This window comes from Oryx dammah, unplaced genomic scaffold, assembly GCF_014754425.2.
Source record: "Oryx dammah isolate SB20612 unplaced genomic scaffold, SCBI_Odam_1.1 HiC_scaffold_26, whole genome shotgun sequence".
In the NCBI taxonomy this organism is placed as follows: Eukaryota; Metazoa; Chordata; class Mammalia; order Artiodactyla; family Bovidae; genus Oryx; species Oryx dammah.
Genome location: NW_024070210.1, coordinates 18,684,116 through 18,704,981, shown reverse-complemented (window position 1 = coordinate 18,704,981; position 20,866 = coordinate 18,684,116). Strand labels below are relative to the sequence as shown.

General features: G+C 43.7%; 1 protein-coding gene across 3 annotated transcripts in view; it reads right to left on the bottom strand.

The window, feature by feature from the left end:
* DPF3 (double PHD fingers 3) overlaps positions 1-20,866 on the bottom strand; it is a 292,610-nt gene that overhangs the window by 144,012 nt on the left and 127,732 nt on the right. For all 3 annotated transcript variants that reach the window (XR_005718633.1, XM_040226150.1, XM_040226151.1), the window contains exon 3: positions 6,430-6,537. Coding sequence is in view for 2 of the 3 variants with exons in the window: in XM_040226150.1 (XP_040082084.1) it covers positions 6,430-6,537 (108 nt within the window). In the remaining variant the exon portion in view is untranslated. The remainder of the gene's footprint in view (positions 1-6,429; positions 6,538-20,866) is intronic.

Genomic DNA, 20,866 nt, shown 5'->3' with positions numbered 1-20,866 from the left:
CCACTGTCGGCTCCCCACTCCCCACCCTGCGATGTCACAGATGAGCTTTGGGCTGTGTAGGGCTGAACCAGAAGTGGATGGTTCTGCAACCCTGGCTGAGATCTGCTCCGAAGTCCCTCAGATTTCCTGAGTGGATCCCCCACCCCTTACCCTGACCTGGTTTCCTGACAAAATTCTCAGCTCTGAAGACCTGGGGTCAAGGACAACTCCAAGCCACATTCCACCCTGGTCTTTTTTCTTTTTTTGCTGAAAGCCGTCCACCGCTGGCTGGACTCAGGCAGGATCACAAAGGAAGACAGGAGGAACAAACCGGGTGCTGGCCTGACAAATTGCTTGTGGCAGCTCCTTATCATGCATGGAAAGGTCTGAGATGGAAGGAAACTCATGCTTTGAGACAATTCCGCTCCAGGCCAATGCCCCATCTCTCACAAATCAGGGGAACTCTTTGTCTCTCTCTCCCCAGAGGACTCGACAGGCTGATGGTGGAGCCCAGGGGAGGCTCCAAGAATCGTAGACATAACTGCATCCCTAGAGCCTGTCAGCGGAACTCAGGAGAACCCACACCAGGAGGCTGGGAGGGAAGACAGAGGAGAGGATGGGCAGCCATGGGGACTGGGTGGTGGAAGGGTGCCAAGGGTGGTTGGGTCACTCATTTGTTTTTTTCCAACATAAACTCAGTCTTCCAATTTCCATAAATTTAAAGAGATTCAGCCCAGGATAGACAAATTGATTATCAATTTTCAGCAAGGTTTGCCCAAAGAGGACAATACATAATGTTGGGCAATTTGCTTTTTTCTTTCCACTAAACAATATAGCTTGGATGTCTTTCCATTTTTTTTTTTCTACTCATTCCTTTAAAGGACAAAATACTATCCTATTTTACGAATGTATTCTATGTTTAACTAGTCCCCTGCCAAAAGACCTGCTGGTTGCTTCTATTCTCCGTTTGCTGCTGTTGTTACAAACAATGCCACAATGGACAACTTTACCCATTGGGAGTCCATATTTATAGGATAAAATTTTTTAGCCACAGAATTGTAGGTCAAAGGGCAGGTGATTTTTAAATACTGACAGGCACTGTGCATGAACCTTCAAACAGGTTAGCCCCAGCTCCACTTCCATGTGTAAAAGAGAGCAGATCCCTAGCTTCTCATCTGTTCCCTTCAACTGCCCCCCATTCCCATGGAGGTCTGCCTCCATCCACCCAGTTGACTGCCTCCACCTACTAGAAATTTGCAGCAAATTCCCCAGGAACTCTGTTCAGAGGTTCTACCCTGAGTCACACTCGAAAGTACGGACCAAAAAAAAAACCCCAGCTTTCTTTGAGACCAAATCAAATGGAATAAAAATAAGAAAGAATCATTTTAAAATATTGTCCAAGTCGATTCTGTGCTTTGGGAGGACATTCCCCCCTCCATAAAAGGGGAGAGGTCCTCTCAGCTGAGGACTGTGTATTTTATAAATGATGATGGCAGAGCCTCTCAGAGGTGGCATGTGTTACCTATGCAGGGACACCTGCCAAGGGGACAGAAGGGAGCTGAGATCCAGAACGTGCCTCATAACCCACCAGAAGGGACATCATTTATAAATGTCTGCCCAGCCAGGGGATCTTTTTCTACTTTTGCACAAAGGTGCCATACGGGTGAGCTGAGGCTCTGGGTGAAGGACCTTTTCTGAAACGTTGGCTTGTGTGAAAAATTCAAAGGCAAACATGTCAAGCCTCCAGGAAGAGGGTGGTACATTTTTTCTTGGTCTTGCTGCTTCATGTTCTCTGGATAGGCCCTGATGCTTTGAGGTTCAAGCCTGAGGCTCCTTATCACTGACTCTCAGATGCTCCCCTGGCATCTTTACACACAACCTACAGCCGCAGGCGGGTGAGGTGGTACACATCCTGAAAGCCAGGCCTGGCCCGGGGGTACACACTCAGAACAGGATACAGAAATGACTGACATTTGGCCCAAGGTTTGGGGGGTTTCATTTTGGTTTTTAGTAGGCTTAAAAGTAGGTCTGATTACCCAGAGAGGGAACAAATTCACATGAGATGGATCTCTTGTCATTTGCAAAGTTGTTGATTCCAGCCCTGGATTGTTTATTCTCAACACTTAGGTGCAGGTGTGGAGGAGCCATTCTGCCTTGGGCGGGCCTGACTTGCCTGGGGTTTTCTGCCATCGGAGGATATGGTTACACCTCTGAGGGCCCATCCTCAACCAGGCTGGTGCTCATCCTTGCAGAGAGGGTCCTCCCCCGGGACCCTGGCCATCTGTGAGGCTGGGCCTTCACCAGAGGAGCAGCCACCTCGGCATCTACTCCAAGCATGAGGACCGAGCCCAAGGAAACCTCTCAAAGATCACAGATACAGACATGGTACTGCTGGGCACGTGGCTACAGGACACTACCTTAGGGGCCTTCCTTTTCCTTCCCCTAGACCCAAGGATGGGGCAAATCCAAAGTCAGCTGTGACCCCAGCTGCTCTACATTCAGCTTCCTGGAGACCCACGTGCCCGAGTACATGTCTGTAGCCAGAAGGACCAGACACTGGTAACGTAGCTTCTTGCCTCAGTCCCACCAACAATGAGACTCTAAGTCCTCAGATACATGAGCAGCACAATAGATGCTCCTTGGCTTTGCCAGAAACCTGACTTCCCTGACTTACAAAATGGGCTATAACACTGTTACCTCTTCCTTCCCTCTCCCCTTCCTGGGGCTATGGTTAAAGACCAAAGGAAGTGGCAAATGATAAATGAAAGTGCTTTGTGCGTGTGCCTGCTGTCGCTCAGTTGTGTCCGACTCTGCAACCCAATGAACTTTAACCCACCAGGCTTCTCTGTCCATGGAATCCTCCAGGCAAGGATACTGGAGTGGGTTGCCATTTCCTTCTCCAGGGGATCTTCCCGACCCAGGGATCAAACCCAGGTCTCCTGTACTGGCAGGCAGATTCTTTACCATCTGAGCCACCAGTGTGTTGTTCAGATACTTGCTATAATGATGATTCGACCAGAGTGCTCCATCCACAGGTGGCTCTGATGGGTGGAGGGAACATAAACCCAGTCATCTAATCAGTCCTTCCAGGGATTTCTCCAACACAGATATTGAAGGAGACTGCCTTTCTGCCAGCTGTGCTGAGTGCTGAGTCTGGGCTGCTAGTGGCCACCTTGTGTCCCCCATGAGGAGAAGACAGTGTTAGAGATGGAAAGAGACACACAGAGCCCCCACTACAACATCTGAGCCCCTGAATGCAGCTGTGCCTGAAGCCCAAATCCACTCTGGGATTCACTGTTATGTCAACCACTTCCCTTTTTTTGCTTAGGCAGATTCAACTTGAATGTCTGGTATTTATGACTGAAGAAATTTCAACTATCTCTTGGATGCATTTTAATAATTAATATATTAGTTTTCTAATCATAAAATAAAGTTTTTAAGGGAAAAATCTTGATAACTTTTAAGTTAGTACAACTATCAGCAACATGAGGAGGCAGGAGCAGCAGTGAGCAGAGAAATCAAGCAGCCTGGGGTCTCTGCCGGTTCCCATGGGAATTGCTGCATAAGCCTGAGCAAATCTCCCAACTTGTCTGAAAGTGAAAGTCACTGAGTCATGTCCAGCTCTTTGCAGCCTCATGGACTATACAGTCCATTGTATTCTCCAGGCCAGAATACTGGAGTGGGTTGCCTTTCCCTTCTCTAGGGGAGCACCCCAACCCAGGGATCAAACCCAAGTCTCCGGTATTGCAGGTGGATTCTTTACCAGCTGAGCCACAAGGGAAACCCAAGAATACTGGAGTGTCTGGACCTCAATAAAACAAAGAATTGGAGTTAATGATGTCTGAAATGTTTACAGTGCTTAACATTTTGATTCTATAAAAGATAATCCAATTAGTCTGATATAAAGTAGTCTTAATAAAGGTTTTGTAAATAAACATTAAGAATAAAGACTTTAAAAAAGAATAAAGACAACAATTTAAAATTGATGTCAAGCATTTATAATAAAATCCTTTAAAAAGTTACATATGAGATGCCCTTGGAGTTGGTGATGGACAGGGAGGCCTGGCATGCTACCAAGGGGTTGCAAAGTGACTGAGTGACTGAACTGAATTGAACTGGTTAAATAAGTTGTAGTGCATTCATACAATGGAATATCGTGTGATTGTGGAAAAGAAGAAATTCTTTATATATTGACAGGGCCAGTGCCTGAGGCACATTTTTAAGGAAAAGGGCAAAATGCAAGATGGTTGTGCTGCATGAAAAGGGGAAGGGAAAGTCATACAGATGTAATTCCTGTGTGTGCATAACCTGTCTCTTGAAGAATTCCCGAAGACTGGTACCATTGATGCCTCTTTGAAGCCCGGGTCTTATTTTTCACTATAAAACATATCCTTTTATATCTTTGGGATGTGACTGCATTACCTACTCAGTTTTTTTTAATTTTTAATTGAAAGGGTAAGAAATGGCAAATACTATTACATATTGCTTGTTTGATCCTCATGAGGAAGCTGCAAGGCTGGCTAGGAATCCCAAGTACCACTGTGCTATTTACAGATGCAGAAATACACCCAGAGGGTTCACATACGCCAACACAGAGACATATCCAACCAGCGACAGACATCCAAATAGTCCCCTCACTCAAGTCTACACAGCCGACAGGCATGGGTTCACCCTCTCACTATAGCACCTACTGCAAAGCTCTGATTAGGGTGAAATTAAAATGGGTCCAGGTAAGCCTCAAGTCAGGGATTACCTCATCACTCATCAGACCACTTTCAGATCTGGAACAAGAGAGGAGGGAGCCAGCACCTCCAAAATAAATTGTTTGTATTGATAATTGTTTAATAAAGACATGTAGATGGTGTGGAGTCAGGCCATCCTGACTTGTGATCCAGCCACCTGTAAATCTTCAAACTTCAACATGTGTTCTGGGGAGGCAGTCCTTGGGACTGGATAAAATGCAAATTCTAACTCAGGAGGTCTGGAGTGAGGTCCAAAAGCTCCCAAGTGACGCCTATCCTGATGGTCAAGACCACACTTGGAGTGTAATTCTAGAACCATACCAGCTAACATGGGCACCACTAGCCACGTGTGGCAGTCAAGCACTGAATACAGCTAGCTTACAATGAAATGTGTTAAAAGCTTAAGATACACACTGGAATTAAATAAGTATACAAAATAAAGAAAAATATCTCATTCATAATTTTTGTCCTGATAATATGCTGAAATAATATTATTAAGTTAAACAGAATCTATTGTTAAAAATTACTGTCACCAGTTTTTTCTTTTCTTTTAATGTGGCTGCTAGAAAATGTAAAAAGATGCATGTGACTCATAATCCTGCTCCAGGAGACTTGCTTCTCCTATAACCTGCATCTCAGGGAGTTTGGGACCACCTCAATCATCACCCTGGAGTGTCTGCAAGGGTCTGTAAATGAGGCAAGGCCATTTGAGGACTTGGATGGAACACCTACCCCTAATAAATAAAACTTTTGCACAAGTGAAATCTGGGCTACAGTGAGCAGCTGAAGCATGCTTATCAATGGAACTGTAAGAAAGCATCCGAACAACTGGTTTAGCAGAGATTTTGCAGGAAAAAAACGCAGCCTCGGGAGCAAGTGTGGAAAGGCAGGCGTGAGGCAGTATTGCCGGACAGCCACCCCTGCCAGATCTGTTCTGTTCGGGACAGTGGAAGGGGGCAAGTCAGCTCAGCCTTCATTCCACTTAACAGCACTGTCGCCACCATTCTTGAGTCCCATCCAGCTCTGGCATCCCCCAAAGCAGAGGTTCCCTTAAAGCTAAGGAGCCAGGGCCATCACTTGGCCTTGCTGCAGCCCACAAGGTCTGAAGAGAGCCATCTGTTCAGAAGTGTAATAACAGACCAGTAAAGAAACTAACCAACTCTTTCTGCAGGGCCACAAAGCCATCAGCGTCACCTGGACGCAAATCCTGAACTCAAACTCTTTTATTTCTATATCCAAGATGGGTTCCGTTTTTTAGTGACTGGCCCTTCCCATGTAAGAAGCTCCATTAGTTCATCCCCAGTGAGGGGGGAGAAAGTACCCAGGGCACCGTTCTCCTTAGATCACAGTCTGGGACTAGGCTTCTTTACTTGAAACCCCGGGAAGCTATCACCCAGCCCCAGATAGCTGCAACTCCTTCAGCTCTGCTGCAAAGTCATTCATCCTGGGCCTGTTCCCGCCCTGCACCTGCTTGCTTTCCTCTCCTGAGGTAGCAAGAGAAAGACAAAAGGAAGGGGAAGGCCTGAGACCCACCCCCGCAGAGGGTGAGAAGTTTGGGGGTGTTGGGTGGGGAACAGGTGAATGTGTTTATTCCTGAAAGCGCCGCGTGGGCACACACACTCTCTCCGCAGAGCAACCTCGTCCTTGGCCAGTCCAGCACTCCCCGCCTCTCCTGCCTCGGCCCAGCCAAGCTCCACCGGGCACTCACCAGGTTTTATTTCCAGCAGCCGCAGTTTCGGATCCTCAGGCGGGTGCAATCGTCTCTTCTTACGCCAGCAGCGGGCAGGGTATGTGTACAGCTGGCCTGGGGCAAGGCCTGTGGACAGAGACGACATAAAGTTTAAAGGCTCCAGGCTAGATGGGGCCTTGGAAACCACCCTGCCTGACCTTCTCAATCACAGTGAGAATGAGGCCCAGAGAAGTGAAGGGGTGTGGCAAGGTAAATGGTGGAACCCAGGCAAATCTAGGCCCCCTGAGCCCAGGACCCTGGAGATCTGACTGCTCCACATTGCTGTCTCAGCAGGCACATGCCAAAAGTGAGCCATGATTGTTACCAAAATCAGTTCTGCTCTCTTAGCCTAGGGAGAAGATTAGCAAGACCTCAAACCACAGGAGGGACTTTTCCAGATTTATCCCCATCACGGTGTTTCCAAGGCTGTGTATGTCCAGCTACTGCCCATCAAGTGCCCCTCTGCCCAGGCCAAGCAGGTGCCCTTCAAGCTGGAATGGCAGGCGTCATTCTGTCTACCTGCGGACAGCCTGGATGGGGAAACATCTCAAGGAAACAGTCAGGCTCCCAGATCTCCTACCCGCTGGCTTCTTCCACCCACTGACAGCTGCTGGCAGCTCGCTGAAGCTGAAGGGAGTCCCTGGCAACCTCCTTCAGAATATAAGCCTCTCCTGGGAGCAGGCTCCATGCCTGCACAGCCGGCATATCTATACATCCCTGTCTGAAGTGAAGTGAAAGTTGCTCAGCCGTGTCCAACTCTTCGCGACCCCCTGGACTATACAGTCCATGGAATTCTGCAGGCCAGAATACTGGAGCATTTCCCTTCTCCAGGGGATCTTCCCAATCCCCTGGGGTCAAACCCAGGTCTCCCACATTGCAGGAGGATTCTTTACCAGCTGAGCCACAAGGGAAGCCCACATCCCTGCCTGGGCTTTACCAAAAAGAAACGAAACAAGCCAGAGTCCAGTGCTGGGCTTATGGATCACATGGTCTCCCAACAGGAACCGCCACTTGGATTTGGCCTTTGACACGAAATTACCACACCTGCATCATGTATCAGGCCAAGCACCCCATGAGGAGCCTTCCTGCTCATCAGCCAACACTTTTGGGGCTCACGTGGCACACAGTGTGGCATCCAGGGGCCTTGGAAGAACGTGGACATCCCACACTAGACCCTGGTCTGTTCTCAGAGAAGAGGGCAGGGAGTGGAGGCTGAGGGCAGAGGAAGAGGGCTGAAGACTCGTTAGGTGATCTGCAGATTCAAAAGCCTGCCCGATGCACCCCCAAATAAACCAGCAAGTCAACTGACCCACCCCCACCATTAGAGAGAAAAGCCTGATATCAGAATCCCCAGAACTGGAACCGCGGCTGACACAGAGGAGAATCAAAACATTTGCCGAGTGAGTGAGGGAAAGAATATGTTCCAGTTCATTTTCATGGAGGTCACAACTCCGTCTTCTGTAGATGAGCATGGCACGTGACAACTGTCAGAGACAGGCAGCCGCCTCATAAAAGGGGCCCTTCCTAGACCTCAGACCATGGGTGCAAAACATCAGGACCCTTTTCCCATCTTCTGTCTTCCGTTTGGGGGCTTTTAAAGTTAAGAGTGGGCCTTCCCTGGCAGTCCAGTGGTTAAGATTTCACCTTCCAATGGCAGGGCTTGTGGGTTCAATTCCTGGTCAGGGAGCTAAGATTTCACATGCCTCAAAGTCAAAAATCCAAAACATGAAACAGAAATTATATGGTAACAAAGCCAATGAAGATTTTTTAAATGGTCCACATCAAAATGTCTTTTAAAAATTAAAAATGATAAACGCTAAGAGAAAAACTGTCTTCGTTTTTGTATTTTTTAAAGAAAAATCTACAAAAGTTTCACTGTTATACCTCCATTTATTCATTTTTCGTTTGTGTTGTCATCTCTACCCATACACTAGTTTGGGTCCAGAGCAGAGGCGACTACTCCAGCATTAAAGGAGACAAAATTTTGCTTTGTTTGAAAAGTGAATGAATTTATGATTCCTATAAATGGGTACATTGAGTTGGAGTCCCTTCCAGATGTTTTGGCCACTGCTGGGGCCGGTGTTCCCCAGGATCCCAGAGAAGGCCAAGTATAAGGGCTGGCCTGCTGCTCCATATCCCAGAACTGGTCCTGTAAAATCCCTCCTCATCTTGGATGAGCGATTCCTTATCCAGGCTGAAGCCAAAAATCACCTGAAGGACTTACTAACACCAATGCCCCAAACCATGCCAGAGGGTGTTGGGGGGAAACTGAACACCTCTTTGTTTTAACGCACTTTATAGACTGTCATAATATCTGACAAAGTAACTCTGAATGTCTAAGCACCAAAGAGTTACTACTTGGATGTTCCTTCTGATGTACCAAGACCAGTCTAATCATTTTTCCAGTAGGTTCCCAAGGTTTCCTGTATTTTTCCCAAGCCATTATCATTAACTGCTTGCTTACTAGACTGTCATCCCCACTAGTTTAATAAGATGCAAGGTGGCAGGAGTCATGTCCATCTCAAGTATCCCCAAAGCTTAGCACAGTGCCTGGCATTCTCAACCAGAATGGTTGAATTTCAGAAACACAGGAAGTGGATGCCCCTTGGCTCCTGCTGTTTCTGACTCTAGGAGACTCCTCCACCCGCCTCCAAACCATCCAAGAGGGACCTGTTGCACTGAACACAGAACCCACCCCACCCACTCCAAGAAGGGAGTCTCTGTGCTGTAGGCTCCTTCTTGCCCCATAGGCTGCTTCCCTGGTATTTCCACTCTGACTAAAAACAGGTCCGTGAAAAGGAACTGGTCCTGACCAGCACACTCAAAAAGGTCTAAGTGACTGTGGGTCGAAACCATTAGCCCTTGTCCAAGGCATCCACCCTCCCTGAGGCTGCCATCACCACACTGCCTGGTCAGTGGCCTCGGGCCACTCAGCTGCAGGTCCATTCTCCTGGAGGAGTCCACTTTAGGAAGTAGTGTGAATGCCCAGAAGAAGGGACTGTCTTTATTTCCTTCTGTAACTTTCTCTGATGGATGGAGGAGCCCCACGGTGCAGAGGATGAGCACGAGTCCTCATACCCCCATTCGAGTCACCTTGGGAATCTCACCATATCTCTCTGAGCCTGTCGCCTCGCCTTAGGATAAAGGTGGTAATAATACCTGCCTTACAAGGACTGTTGGGGGATTAGCTTATATTCAAGAAGAAGCTCTTTATAGCCATGAAGTCTCGTACAGACATCAGTTCTTAATTATCAGGAGTTAGCTGACTTAGACGAGCCTGGACTCTTTGCCCACATGGCCCCCATCTGGCATGACATGACTGCTCTTTGCTCCTCTAGCCACAAGGAGGGCAACGGGCTCCCCTTTGATGCCTGCTTCAACTCCTATCAACAAGCAAATGCCCCCAAGAGCTCTCTCAGGGCTCCCGCCCCCTTCCTTGCCCTCCTCCCTGGGCTGACAAGCACCAGGGTGCCTTTATAGGGCCAACACGTTCAGCCCTGGAGTTCCACTTACACAGGGATGAGCAGAGCCCCATGAGAGTTATGTTGTTTATCTCATTAGAACAGGAGGCACATAACTCAAAGCCCACGTGTCTGTGTGGTAGATGGAGGAGGGGGTGGGGAAGAAGGAGGCACAGCTGCAGCTGGGGAAATTAACCTGAAGGCGGAAGTCTGGGGATGGGGGAAATGAGATGGATATAGAAGAGAGGAAGGCAGGAGACAAGAGCCTTCCCAGTAACCAAGACCACAGCAACCCCTCCATTCACACACCCCACTGAGCAAACTGCTCTGCTATTACTTTGAGCTGCAACTCCAGGTACACTTATATACAAGTGTGAGCATGGCAGACACACACACACACATACACACACACACCCACTCAGGAACTCACCCACTGGCTGCGGGAAGAACTGGCTCCATAGGAAAATTCAGCAGGATGAGCTGGGTGCCTGCACATGTAAATTGCTTGTCACATGCATGGCCCACGTTCAGCAGGTGGATCCTGAGTGTTATGAGACTCTCTGACAGACACAGCATGAGCCATTAAGAATTCAGAAGATGAAATGGGATGGGAATAGATTTGAAAAGAAGAATCAGAATATCTTCCTCTTCCCCAGACCAGAGCTGAGCCGTGGCAGTTCAAGCCCACCCAGAGAAGGGCTCTGCCCACAGCAGCTCAGAGAGTGGCCCGAGGTTCCCTACTCATTACTTCACAGGACACACTGCCCCGCTGTTGGTCACTGTTGATGTGACAGAGCTTCACCTTGCCCTTATTTGAAATCAAAATCTACCTTCCTGTTGTTTACCTATGCCAGTTTGTCGACCCTTGATCCCAAGAGTGGACAGGTGTCATCTGCATCCCAAACGCCCATCCCACCCACCTGCTTGGGTTCAGAGGAGAGCAAGCTAAGAGAACGAAGAACTAGAGGGCAACAAGAGTTGAGGAAAGAGGTGGTGACGACACCTGCCCAAGAGCCTGGGACTCTCCACCAAGACAGGGTGTCAGAACTACAGAAGTTGGTATTGAAAAGGGGTCCAGCCCAATCCTTCCAGCCAGAATAGCAGAGATTCACCAAGGCAGCTGTAGTTTGAAAACCTCCCACATAAAGAACTTGGTACTAGATCAGACCTTACTCGTATTTATTCCCCAAGGCCCACAGATGATGGGTGCACTGTTACTGTTTGTGGCTGAAGATGACAATTTGGACCAAGTCTGCAGAGCTGGAAGGATGAGTAATAAGCCCCAGTAGGGCTTGAGGGGCAAGGAAGATGTATTTTCCAAGCACGTACAGCTGCGTCACTTCTTGGTGACACAACTCATATTTAAGAGCTGCCTGGATCTCATGGACCGTCTCTTCAGTAAAGCGTTCCTGAACCATCCCAGGCCACAGTGCCTTTTCTCTTCCCTGAAAGTCTGGAGAACTGGGTACCTGGCACCTCATGCCAGCACCCAGCATGGCTCTCTATCTGGCTAGCCAAACATCCCCTTCCAGCCTCCCCTCCTACTCTTCTTGGGAGCTCCTCTCTAACATTCAAGTTCAGTGTCCCATGTGACAGGACTGCCTGGGCAAGGTAGACCTCAAATCCAGAATGTGCCTGCTTCTTCTGGCCCAGAGGTCTCCCCGAAGTCCCTCAGTGGTCCCATCACACTCAAAACCTGACACAGTGGAACTTGCCTTGTGCTCCAGGAGTCACAGCTCTGCCTTCCAGTGCAGGGGCACAGGCTCACTCTCTGGTTGGGGAGCTAAAATCCCACACCCATGCCTTGTGGCCAAAAAGCCAAAACATAAAACAGAAGCAAAATTGTAACAAAATCAACAAAGTCTTTAAAAATGGTCCAGGTCCAAAAAAAAAAATCTTAAAAAAAATAATAATGATAAGTGGCACAGGACAGTAGCTAACATTCACTGAGCTCTTAGTCTGTTCCAGGCTAGCATCTCACAGTCACGGCTATCCCACTGTGACAACAAGCCTGCGAGACGTTTAAAGGATGAGGACAGTAGGGTTGGCAGTGCTTGACTGGTACAGGGCCACACAGCTCATAGTGGCAGCTAGTCCTCAGCCCACACTCAGAACCTCTCCACCATCACTGAGCCAGTCCATTGCCGGTCCATACGCAGCAGGCTTGAAACACAGAGCTCCCCTTGCCAAAACGCTCAGGCAAAGAACTCTGGCCCTCCTACCCACCCTCATCAAGCCGCTTCTTGTGGAATTTATTTCTCCTTTCCTATCACATCACCAACTAAAATTGCTCATGGGGAAATGCATCTTGGTAATACAAAAACATTATAGTAGAGTATATAAAATGTGTAGAGAATCAGATACTGCCTAGGACGTTCTTTCTAAATTTGTCAGAAATTTTTACAGTATCAACATTATAACATGAAACAGGAGCTTAGAAGTGATTGAATCTGATTCTTACCAGACATAAGAATTGCCTCTACACTATCCCTGACTCGAGTCTCCACTCTGGCCTCTGTTTCAATAATTCTAGTCCTTACCCTTCCATGAAGCAGTTTCCTATGCTGTCGAAATATTTTATTGTTAGAAATATGCCTACCAATCTCATCCACCACTGGCGAGAATGCAAAAGGGCTCAACCCTCTGTCTGAGTTTCTGGTGGCCCAGACAGTAAAGAATCCACCTGCCACGCAGGAGACACACATTTAGTCCCTGAGTGGGGAAGAGCCCCTGGAGAAAGAAATGGTTACCCACTCCAGTATTCTTGCCTGGAGACTTCCAGGGATAGAAGACCCTGGCAGGCTACAGCCCATGGAGTCGCCAAACAGTAGGACACGACTGAGCAACTAGCACTATGAAAGAGAATTCGGCATATCTAACAAAACCGCGTACATGTTGCCCTTTGACCCAGCAATTCCACTTCCAGGAATCTCTATCACAGATTCACACACAAAAATACAAAAATATGCATTCATCATGGTATATTCAATACTAGAAAAAAACGTGAAAGCAATCCAATGTCCATTATAGGGACCTGGTTGAATAAATAATAGTATAGCCTCATAATGGACTACAATGAAGTTATGGAAAGAAGTGAGGGGAGGAGATAGAGGGAGCAGGGGAGTATACACTGCAATGGAATATATCATTAAGTGAAAATGTAAGGTAGAGAATAGTATGCATATTATATTATCATTTCTTTAACAAATGGGGATATATACACACACAGATGTATACATACTGTGTTTTTACATGGGGTTGTTTTTTAATGGAGAGAAAAACCAAAAACTATTTTTTAAAGTTACTTACAGATAGAACAAAAATAATAATAATAATAGTAACAAGAAGAAAAGAAAGTTGTCTTTTCTTGGAAAAGGAAAAGAAAATAGAGGAAAGAACAGGATAAAAGAACAGAGATAGAAGAGGGCTAAACTCTCTCTCTGAATATATCATGCTTTGTAGATTTGACTTTAAAACCAATAAATATTTGATATTATTACAAAGGAAAATTAAAAGCAAACTAAGATCATGGCATCTAGTCACATCACTTCATGGCAAATAGATAGGGGAAATATGGAAACAGTGGCAGATTTTATTTTCTTGGGCTCCAAAATCACTGAAGACAGTGACTATGGTTATGAAATTAAAAGACTCTTGCTTCCTGGAAGAAAACTATGACAACCCTAGACAGTATATTAAAAAGCAGAGACATCATTTGGCTGACAAAGGTTCATATAGTCGAAGCTATGATTTTTCCAGTAGTCACATATGGATGTAAGAATTGGATCATAAAAAGGCTGAGCACCAAAGAATTGATGCTTTCTTACTGTGGTATTGGAGAAGACTCTTGAGAGTCCCTTGGACTGCAAGGAGATCAAATCAGTCAATCCTAAAGCAAATCAACCCTGAATATTCATTAGAAGGACTGATGCTGAAGCTGAAGCTCCAATCCTTTGGCCATCTGATGTGAAGTGCCTCCTCACTGGAAAAGACCCTGATGCTGGGAAAGATTGAGGGCAGGAGGAGAAGTGGGTAACAGAGGATGAAATGGTTGGATGGCATCAGTGTACATGAATTTGAGCAAACTCTAGGAGATAGTGAAGGACAGGGAAGCCTGGTGTGCTGCAGTCCATGGGGTCACAAAGAGCAGGACATACCTTAGTGACTGAACAAGAAAAGCAAACATCTGCCTCTGGCTAAGATGCATATCAAGGGCCAGGCTTACCTTCCCACCTGAAGCCAAGATAGAAAAAAAATGAAACAAGAGTTTTCAAGACACTGGACATCAGGCGATGAAGGACAGTGATCCTTTAGATACTGAAAATGAGCAAGGTGAGCCCTGTGATTGCCCCAGCTTACTTGCTTGAGAGAGTTTCCAGAGTGCAGCCCATGGAGGAGGAACATGGGTAGAACTCAGCTGACTTCTTGAGTTGAAGAGAAAGAGCTGAGAGTCTGGGAAGACCAAGATGACTAGAATTAAAGGAAAAGAATAGTAAACAGGGATTTCCTTGGTGGTCCAGTGGTTAAGAACTTGCCTTCCAATGCAGAGCACGGGAATTCAATCCCTGGTTGGGGATCTAAGATTCCACATGCCGAAGAGCAACTAAGTCCGTGTGCCACAGCAAAAGAAAGCCCATGTGCCACAATGCAGAGTCCATGTGCTGCAACAAGACCTTGTGCAGCCAAAATTTAAATAAATGAATACACACTCTAAAATAATTAAAAAAAAAAAAAAAAGAGAACAGCAAACACAAGAAAGCTGCTCAGAGAAAGAACTGTGGAGATACACAAAGGGTCTCCTGCAAGTATTCAGCTCAGTATTGATCGCAGCATGCTTGTGAGGAAACTACTAAATGCCAAGAGAAGAACCACCTGAAAAAACATAAGTGTGCCTGGTGTGCACTAGGAGCTGGGAACAGTCTGTTCCCACCAGCACATTGGAAAAGCCTCATGATTCATGGAGCACTGGGTAGGGTACAGAGAATGGTCTTGCCTTGCTAATGGGGAATTAGCTGTTCAAGTTAAAAGTAAGCCAAGAAAAGATCAAACTGTTTCCAAGTAACTTGACAGTGACTCAAAACAAAGTTCCAGAATATCTATAGAAATAAAAAATATATACAGTACCCAGCAAGGTAGAATTCACAATGTTGGGCATCCAATTCAAAATTACAAGGCATATAAAGAAGCTACAAAATGGCCTACAATGAGGCGGGGTGGGGGGGTACCAATTAAAGCCAACCCAGAATTGACACTGATGTTAGAATTAGCAGAAAGACACTAAAACAGTTATTATTTATATCCACATGTTTAAAAGCTTAAAACAGTCTGTTTTAAAAGACTCAAATTTAACTTATAAAAATGAAAACTACAATGTGTGAGATTAAAAACATACTGGATGGAATTAAGGTCAGATTAGACATTGGAGAAGAAAAGATTAGAACACTTAAAAACATAGCAATAGAAACTATCTAAAATAAAAATCCATGAGAAAATGAGAATTTTTTTAAAAAAGCAGAACAGCACAGTGGGACAACTTCAAACAACCTACTATGTGTCTAATTAGCATTCCTAAAGAGAAGAGAGGGAAGAAACAATATTTGTAGAAACACGGCTGGATATTTTCACAGTCTGATGAAAACTATAAACCTGCAGCTCCAACAGAACTAAGTATAAGAAGCATGAGAAAAACTGTAGCAATGTACATCATAATCAGAATTGCTCAAAAACATTGATAAAGAGAAAACATTAAAAGCAGCCAGAGAAAAGAGCTATATTACAAATAAAGGAACAAAGATAAGGATGATTTCTCATGAGAAACTCTGCAAGCAAGAAAACAGTAGTTCAATCATTGTAATACTGAAAAGGAAAAAAGAAACATGTCAATTTAGAGACTATACTCAACAAAAATAACTTTTAAAAAACTAAGGCAAGCTAAAGATATTTTCAGATACACAAAAGTTGAAAGAATTAATCATCAACAGGCTTAGACTACAAGAAATGTTAAAAGAAAAACTTTAGGCAGAAGGAAATTGATACTAGATGTAATTAAAGATCTACACAAAGAAATAAAGAACATTAGAAATGACTTTCTAGTATATCAGTAATCATATAAGAAGTTTTTCTTATTATTCAAAATTCTTTAAAAGATGTGGACTAAACAAAATAATAACAATGTAATATGAGGTTTACACCAAAATGTATGACAGCAATTGCACAAAGGTCAATAGTCAATACTTTTATGTTAAACTACACTTGTATTAGTTTCCAAATGCTGCTGCTGTAAAGAATCACCACAGAGAGTCTTAAAACAATATGAATTTATTATTTTACAATTCCAGAGGTCAGAATTCCAAAATTAGTCTTACTGAATGAGCTAACATCATGGTGTGAGCAGAACTGCATCCCTTCTGGAGACGCTGAGGAAGAGCCTACTTCCTTGCCTTATCAGACTTCGAGACGCCACTTACACTTGTTGGATGGTGGCCCCTTCTGCTGTCGCATCGCTTCAACTTCTGCTTCTGCTGTCACGTCTCCTACTCTGACTCTGACCATCCTGCCCCCTCTTTTAAAGACCCTTATGATTACATTTGGGCCCATTTAAATAATCTAGGATAAGCTCTCTATGTCAAGTTCATTAACTTAATCACATTAACAAAGTCCTTTTTGCCATGTAAAATAACATGTTCACAGGTTCCAGGGATTAAGCTATGTGCATCTTTGGGGTCAGTCAGTCCGTTCAGTCGCTCAGTCGTGTCCGACTCTTTGCGACCCCAAGAATCGCAGCACGCCAGGTCTCCCTGTCCATCACCATCTCCCAGAGTTCACTCAAACTCACGTCCATCGAGTCGGTGATGCCACCCAGCCATCTCATCCTCTGTCGTACCCTTCTCCTCTGCCCCCAATCCCTCCCAGCATCAGAGTCTTTTCCAATGAGTCAACTCGTCACATGAGGTGGCCAAAGTACTGGAGTTTCAGCTTTAGCATCATTCCTTCCAAAGAACACCCAGGGTTGATCTCCTTTATTATTTTTTTTTTTTCAATTGATCTATTTATTTATTTATTTATTTTTTATTTTACTTTACAATTCTGTATTGGTTTTGCCATGATCTCCTTTAGAATGGATTGGTTGGAACTCCTTGCAGTCCAAGGGACTCTCAAGAGTCTTCTCCAACACCACAGTTCAGAAGCATCAATTCTTCGGCACTCAGCTTTCTTCACAGTCCAACTCTCACATTCATACATGACCATTAGAAAAACCATAGCCTTGACTAGACGGACCTTTGTTGGCAAAGTAATGTCTCTGCTTTTGAATATGTTATCTAGGTTGTCATAACTTTTCTTCCAAGGAGTAAGCGTCTTTTAATTTCTTGGCTGCAATCACCATCTGCAGTGATTTTGGAGCCCAAAAAAATAAAGTCTGACACTGTTTCCCCATCTATTTCCCATGAAGTGATGGGACCGGATGCCATAATCTTCATTTTCTGAATGTTGAGCTTTAAGCCAACTTTTTCACTCTCCTCTTTCACTTTCATCAAGAGGCTTTTTAGTTCCTCTTCACTTTCTGCCATAAGGGTGGTGTCATCTGCATATCTGAGGTGACTGATATTTCTCCCAGCAATCTTGATTCCAGCTTGTGCTTCTTCCAGCCCAGCATTTCTCATGATGTACTCTGCATATATGTTAAATAAGCAGGGTGACAATATACAGCCTTGGCGTACTCATTTTCCTATTTGGAACCAGTCTGTTGTTCCATGTCCAATTCTAACTGTTGCTTCCTGACCTGCATATAGGTTTCTCAAGAGGTAGGTCAGGTGGTCTGGTATGCCCATCTCTTTCAGAATTTTCCACAGTTTCTTGTGATCCACACGGTCAAAGGCTTTGGCATAGTCAATAAAGCAGAAATAGATGTTTTTCTGGGACTCTCTTGCTTTTTTGATGATCCAGCAGATGTTGGCAATTTGATCTCTGGTTCTTCTGCCTTGTCTAAAACCAGCTTGAACATCTGGAAGTTCACGTTTCCAAGGCAAACCATTCAATATCACAGTAATCCAAGTCTATGCCCCAATCAGTAACACTGAAGAAGCTGAAGTTGAACGGTTCTATGAAGACCTACAAGACCTTTTAGAACTAACACCCAAAAAAGATGTCCTTTTCATTATAGGGGACTGGAATGCAAAAGTAGGAAGTCAAGAAACACCTGGAGTAACAGGCAAATTTGGCCTTGGAATACGGAATGAAGCAGGGCAAAGGCTAATAGAGTTTTGCCAAGAAAATGCACTGGTCATAGCAAATACCCTCTTCCAACAACACAAGAGAAGACTCTACACAAGGACATCACCAGATGGTCAACACCAAAATCAGACTGATTATATTCTTTGCAGCCAAAGATGGAGAAGCTCTATACAGTCAGCAAAAACAAGACAAAGAGCTGACTGTGCCTCAGATCATGAGCTCCTTATTGCCAAATTCAGACTTAAATTGAAGAAAGTGGGGAAAACCACTAAACCATTCAGGTATGACCTAGATCAAATCGCTTATGATTATACAGTGGAAGTGAGAAATAGATTTAAGGGACTAGATCTGATAGACAGAGTGCCTGATGAACTATGGACGGAGGTTCATGACATTGTACAGGAGACAGGGATCATGACCATCCCCATGGAAAAGAAATGCAAAAAAGCAAAATGGCTGTCTGGGGAGGCCTGTGAAAAGAAGAGAAGCAAATAGCTGTGAAAAGAAGAGAAGCAAAAAGCAAAGGAGAAAAGGAAAGATAAGCATCTGAATGCAGAGTTCCAAAGAATAGCAAGAAGAGATAAGAAAGCCTTCTTCAGCGATCAATGCACAGAAATAGAGAAAAAGAACAGAATGGGAAAGACTAGAGATCTCTTCAAGAAAATTAGAGATACCAAGGGAACATTTCATGCAAAGATGGGCTCGATAAAGGACAGAAGTGGTATGGACCTAACAGAAGCAGAAGATATTAAGAACAGGTGGCAAGAATACACAGAAGAACTATACAAAAAAGATCTTCATGACCAAGATAATCACGATGGTATGATCAGTCACCTAGAGCCAGACATCCTGGAATGTGAAGTCAAGTGGGCCTTAGAAAGCATCACTATGAACAAAGCTAGTGGAGATGATGGAATTCCAGTTGAGCTGTTTCAAATCCTGAAAGATGATTCTATGAAAGTGCTGCACTCAATATGCCAGCAAATTTGGAAAACTCAGCAGTGGCCACAGGACTGGAAAAGGTCAGTTTTCATTCCAATCCCAAAGAAAGGCAATGCCAAAGAATGCTCAAACTACCGTACAATTGCACTCATCTCACACTCTAGTAAAGCAATGCTCAAGTCTTTGGGGTAGGATAGTATTATTCTGTTTACCACCATACTATTGTAGAGTCCTTACACTATTCACCAAGCAGTATAATATCACTTGAAGGTAAACTATAATTAGTTAAATATGCATACTATAAACACCAAGCAAACATTAAAATAACAAAAGAAAGAGTTTTAGTTAATAAGCCAAAAAATGAAAGAAAATGGAGACAAAAAATTTAATTAATCCCTGAAAGAAAATGAGAAAAAAGGAAACAAACAGATGGATAAATAGGAAACAAATAGCAAAATGATTTTTTTATAGTTAGAATTTAAACCTAACTATAAAAATAATCACATTAAATTTAAATGGTCTAAATACCCAAATTAACAAAACAAAGATCACAAATTACATTTAAAAAGCAAGACATAGCCAAATACTACCTATTAAAAAATCTACTTTTAACATAAAGTCTCAAATAGGTTAAAAGTAAAAGATGAAAAAAATACACCATATTAATGCTAATCAAAGTAGAACTGGAATGGTTATATTAATATTAGAGAAAGCAAATTCCAAAATAAAGAATATTAACAGATTTCAAGGGTCATTACAAAATGACAAAGCAATCAATTTATCAAGAGAACATAATAATCCTAAATGTTTATGTATCTAATAATAGAGTTTCAAAATATATGGAGCAAAAACTAAAAGAATCACCAGACGAAATAGTAAAACTCACAATTACAGTCAGAAATTTCAATTTACTCTCTTGATAATTTACAGAACAAATATAAAAATTGGTAAGAATTTAGAAAATTTGAACAGTACTATCAATAACTTGATTTAATTGATATTTATAGGACATTTCAACTAACAGCAGGAAAATACACATTCTTTTCCAGATTAAAGAGAACATTTATCCATGACAGGCCATATTCTGGGCCATAAAACAAGTCTCAGTAAATTTAAAAGGATCCAAGTCATACAGAGCATTCTCTGACCATATGGTATTAAAGTAGAAATAAATAAAAGGCATATCTCTGGAAAATCTCCCAACTGTTTGGAAACTAAATAACATACTTCTAAATAATTTATGGACAAAGAAGAAATAAAATGGGAAATTAGAAAACATTTCAATTGAATAAAATGAAAACAATACCAAATTTATGAAACGAGGCTAAAGAATGAGCTAAACTCTCATTCTTAGGGAGAAATTATATTACAAAAGAAGAAAGACTGCAAATCATTGACTTCAGTTTCTACTTTGAGAAATAAGCAGAAGAGCAAATTAAATCCAAAGTGAAATAGAGGAAAGGAAAACTAAAGATCAGAACAGAAACTGTAAAATATAAAACAGAAAAATTTGAGAAAATCACTTCCACCAAGAGCTATTTCTTTCAAGAAATCAATAAAATTGATAAACCTTTAATCAGACTGATCAGGTGAAAGAAAAAATTCAAATTTACCAATATAAGGAATAACAGAGGATATACCACAACAGATCCTACACATAATAAAAAGATCCTACAACAACAGTATGAACAATCTCATGCAACTCATTTTGCATAACTTAGATGAGAGGGACATGTCCCTTTAAGTCACAAACTACCAAGGCTCACTGAAGATGAAATAGC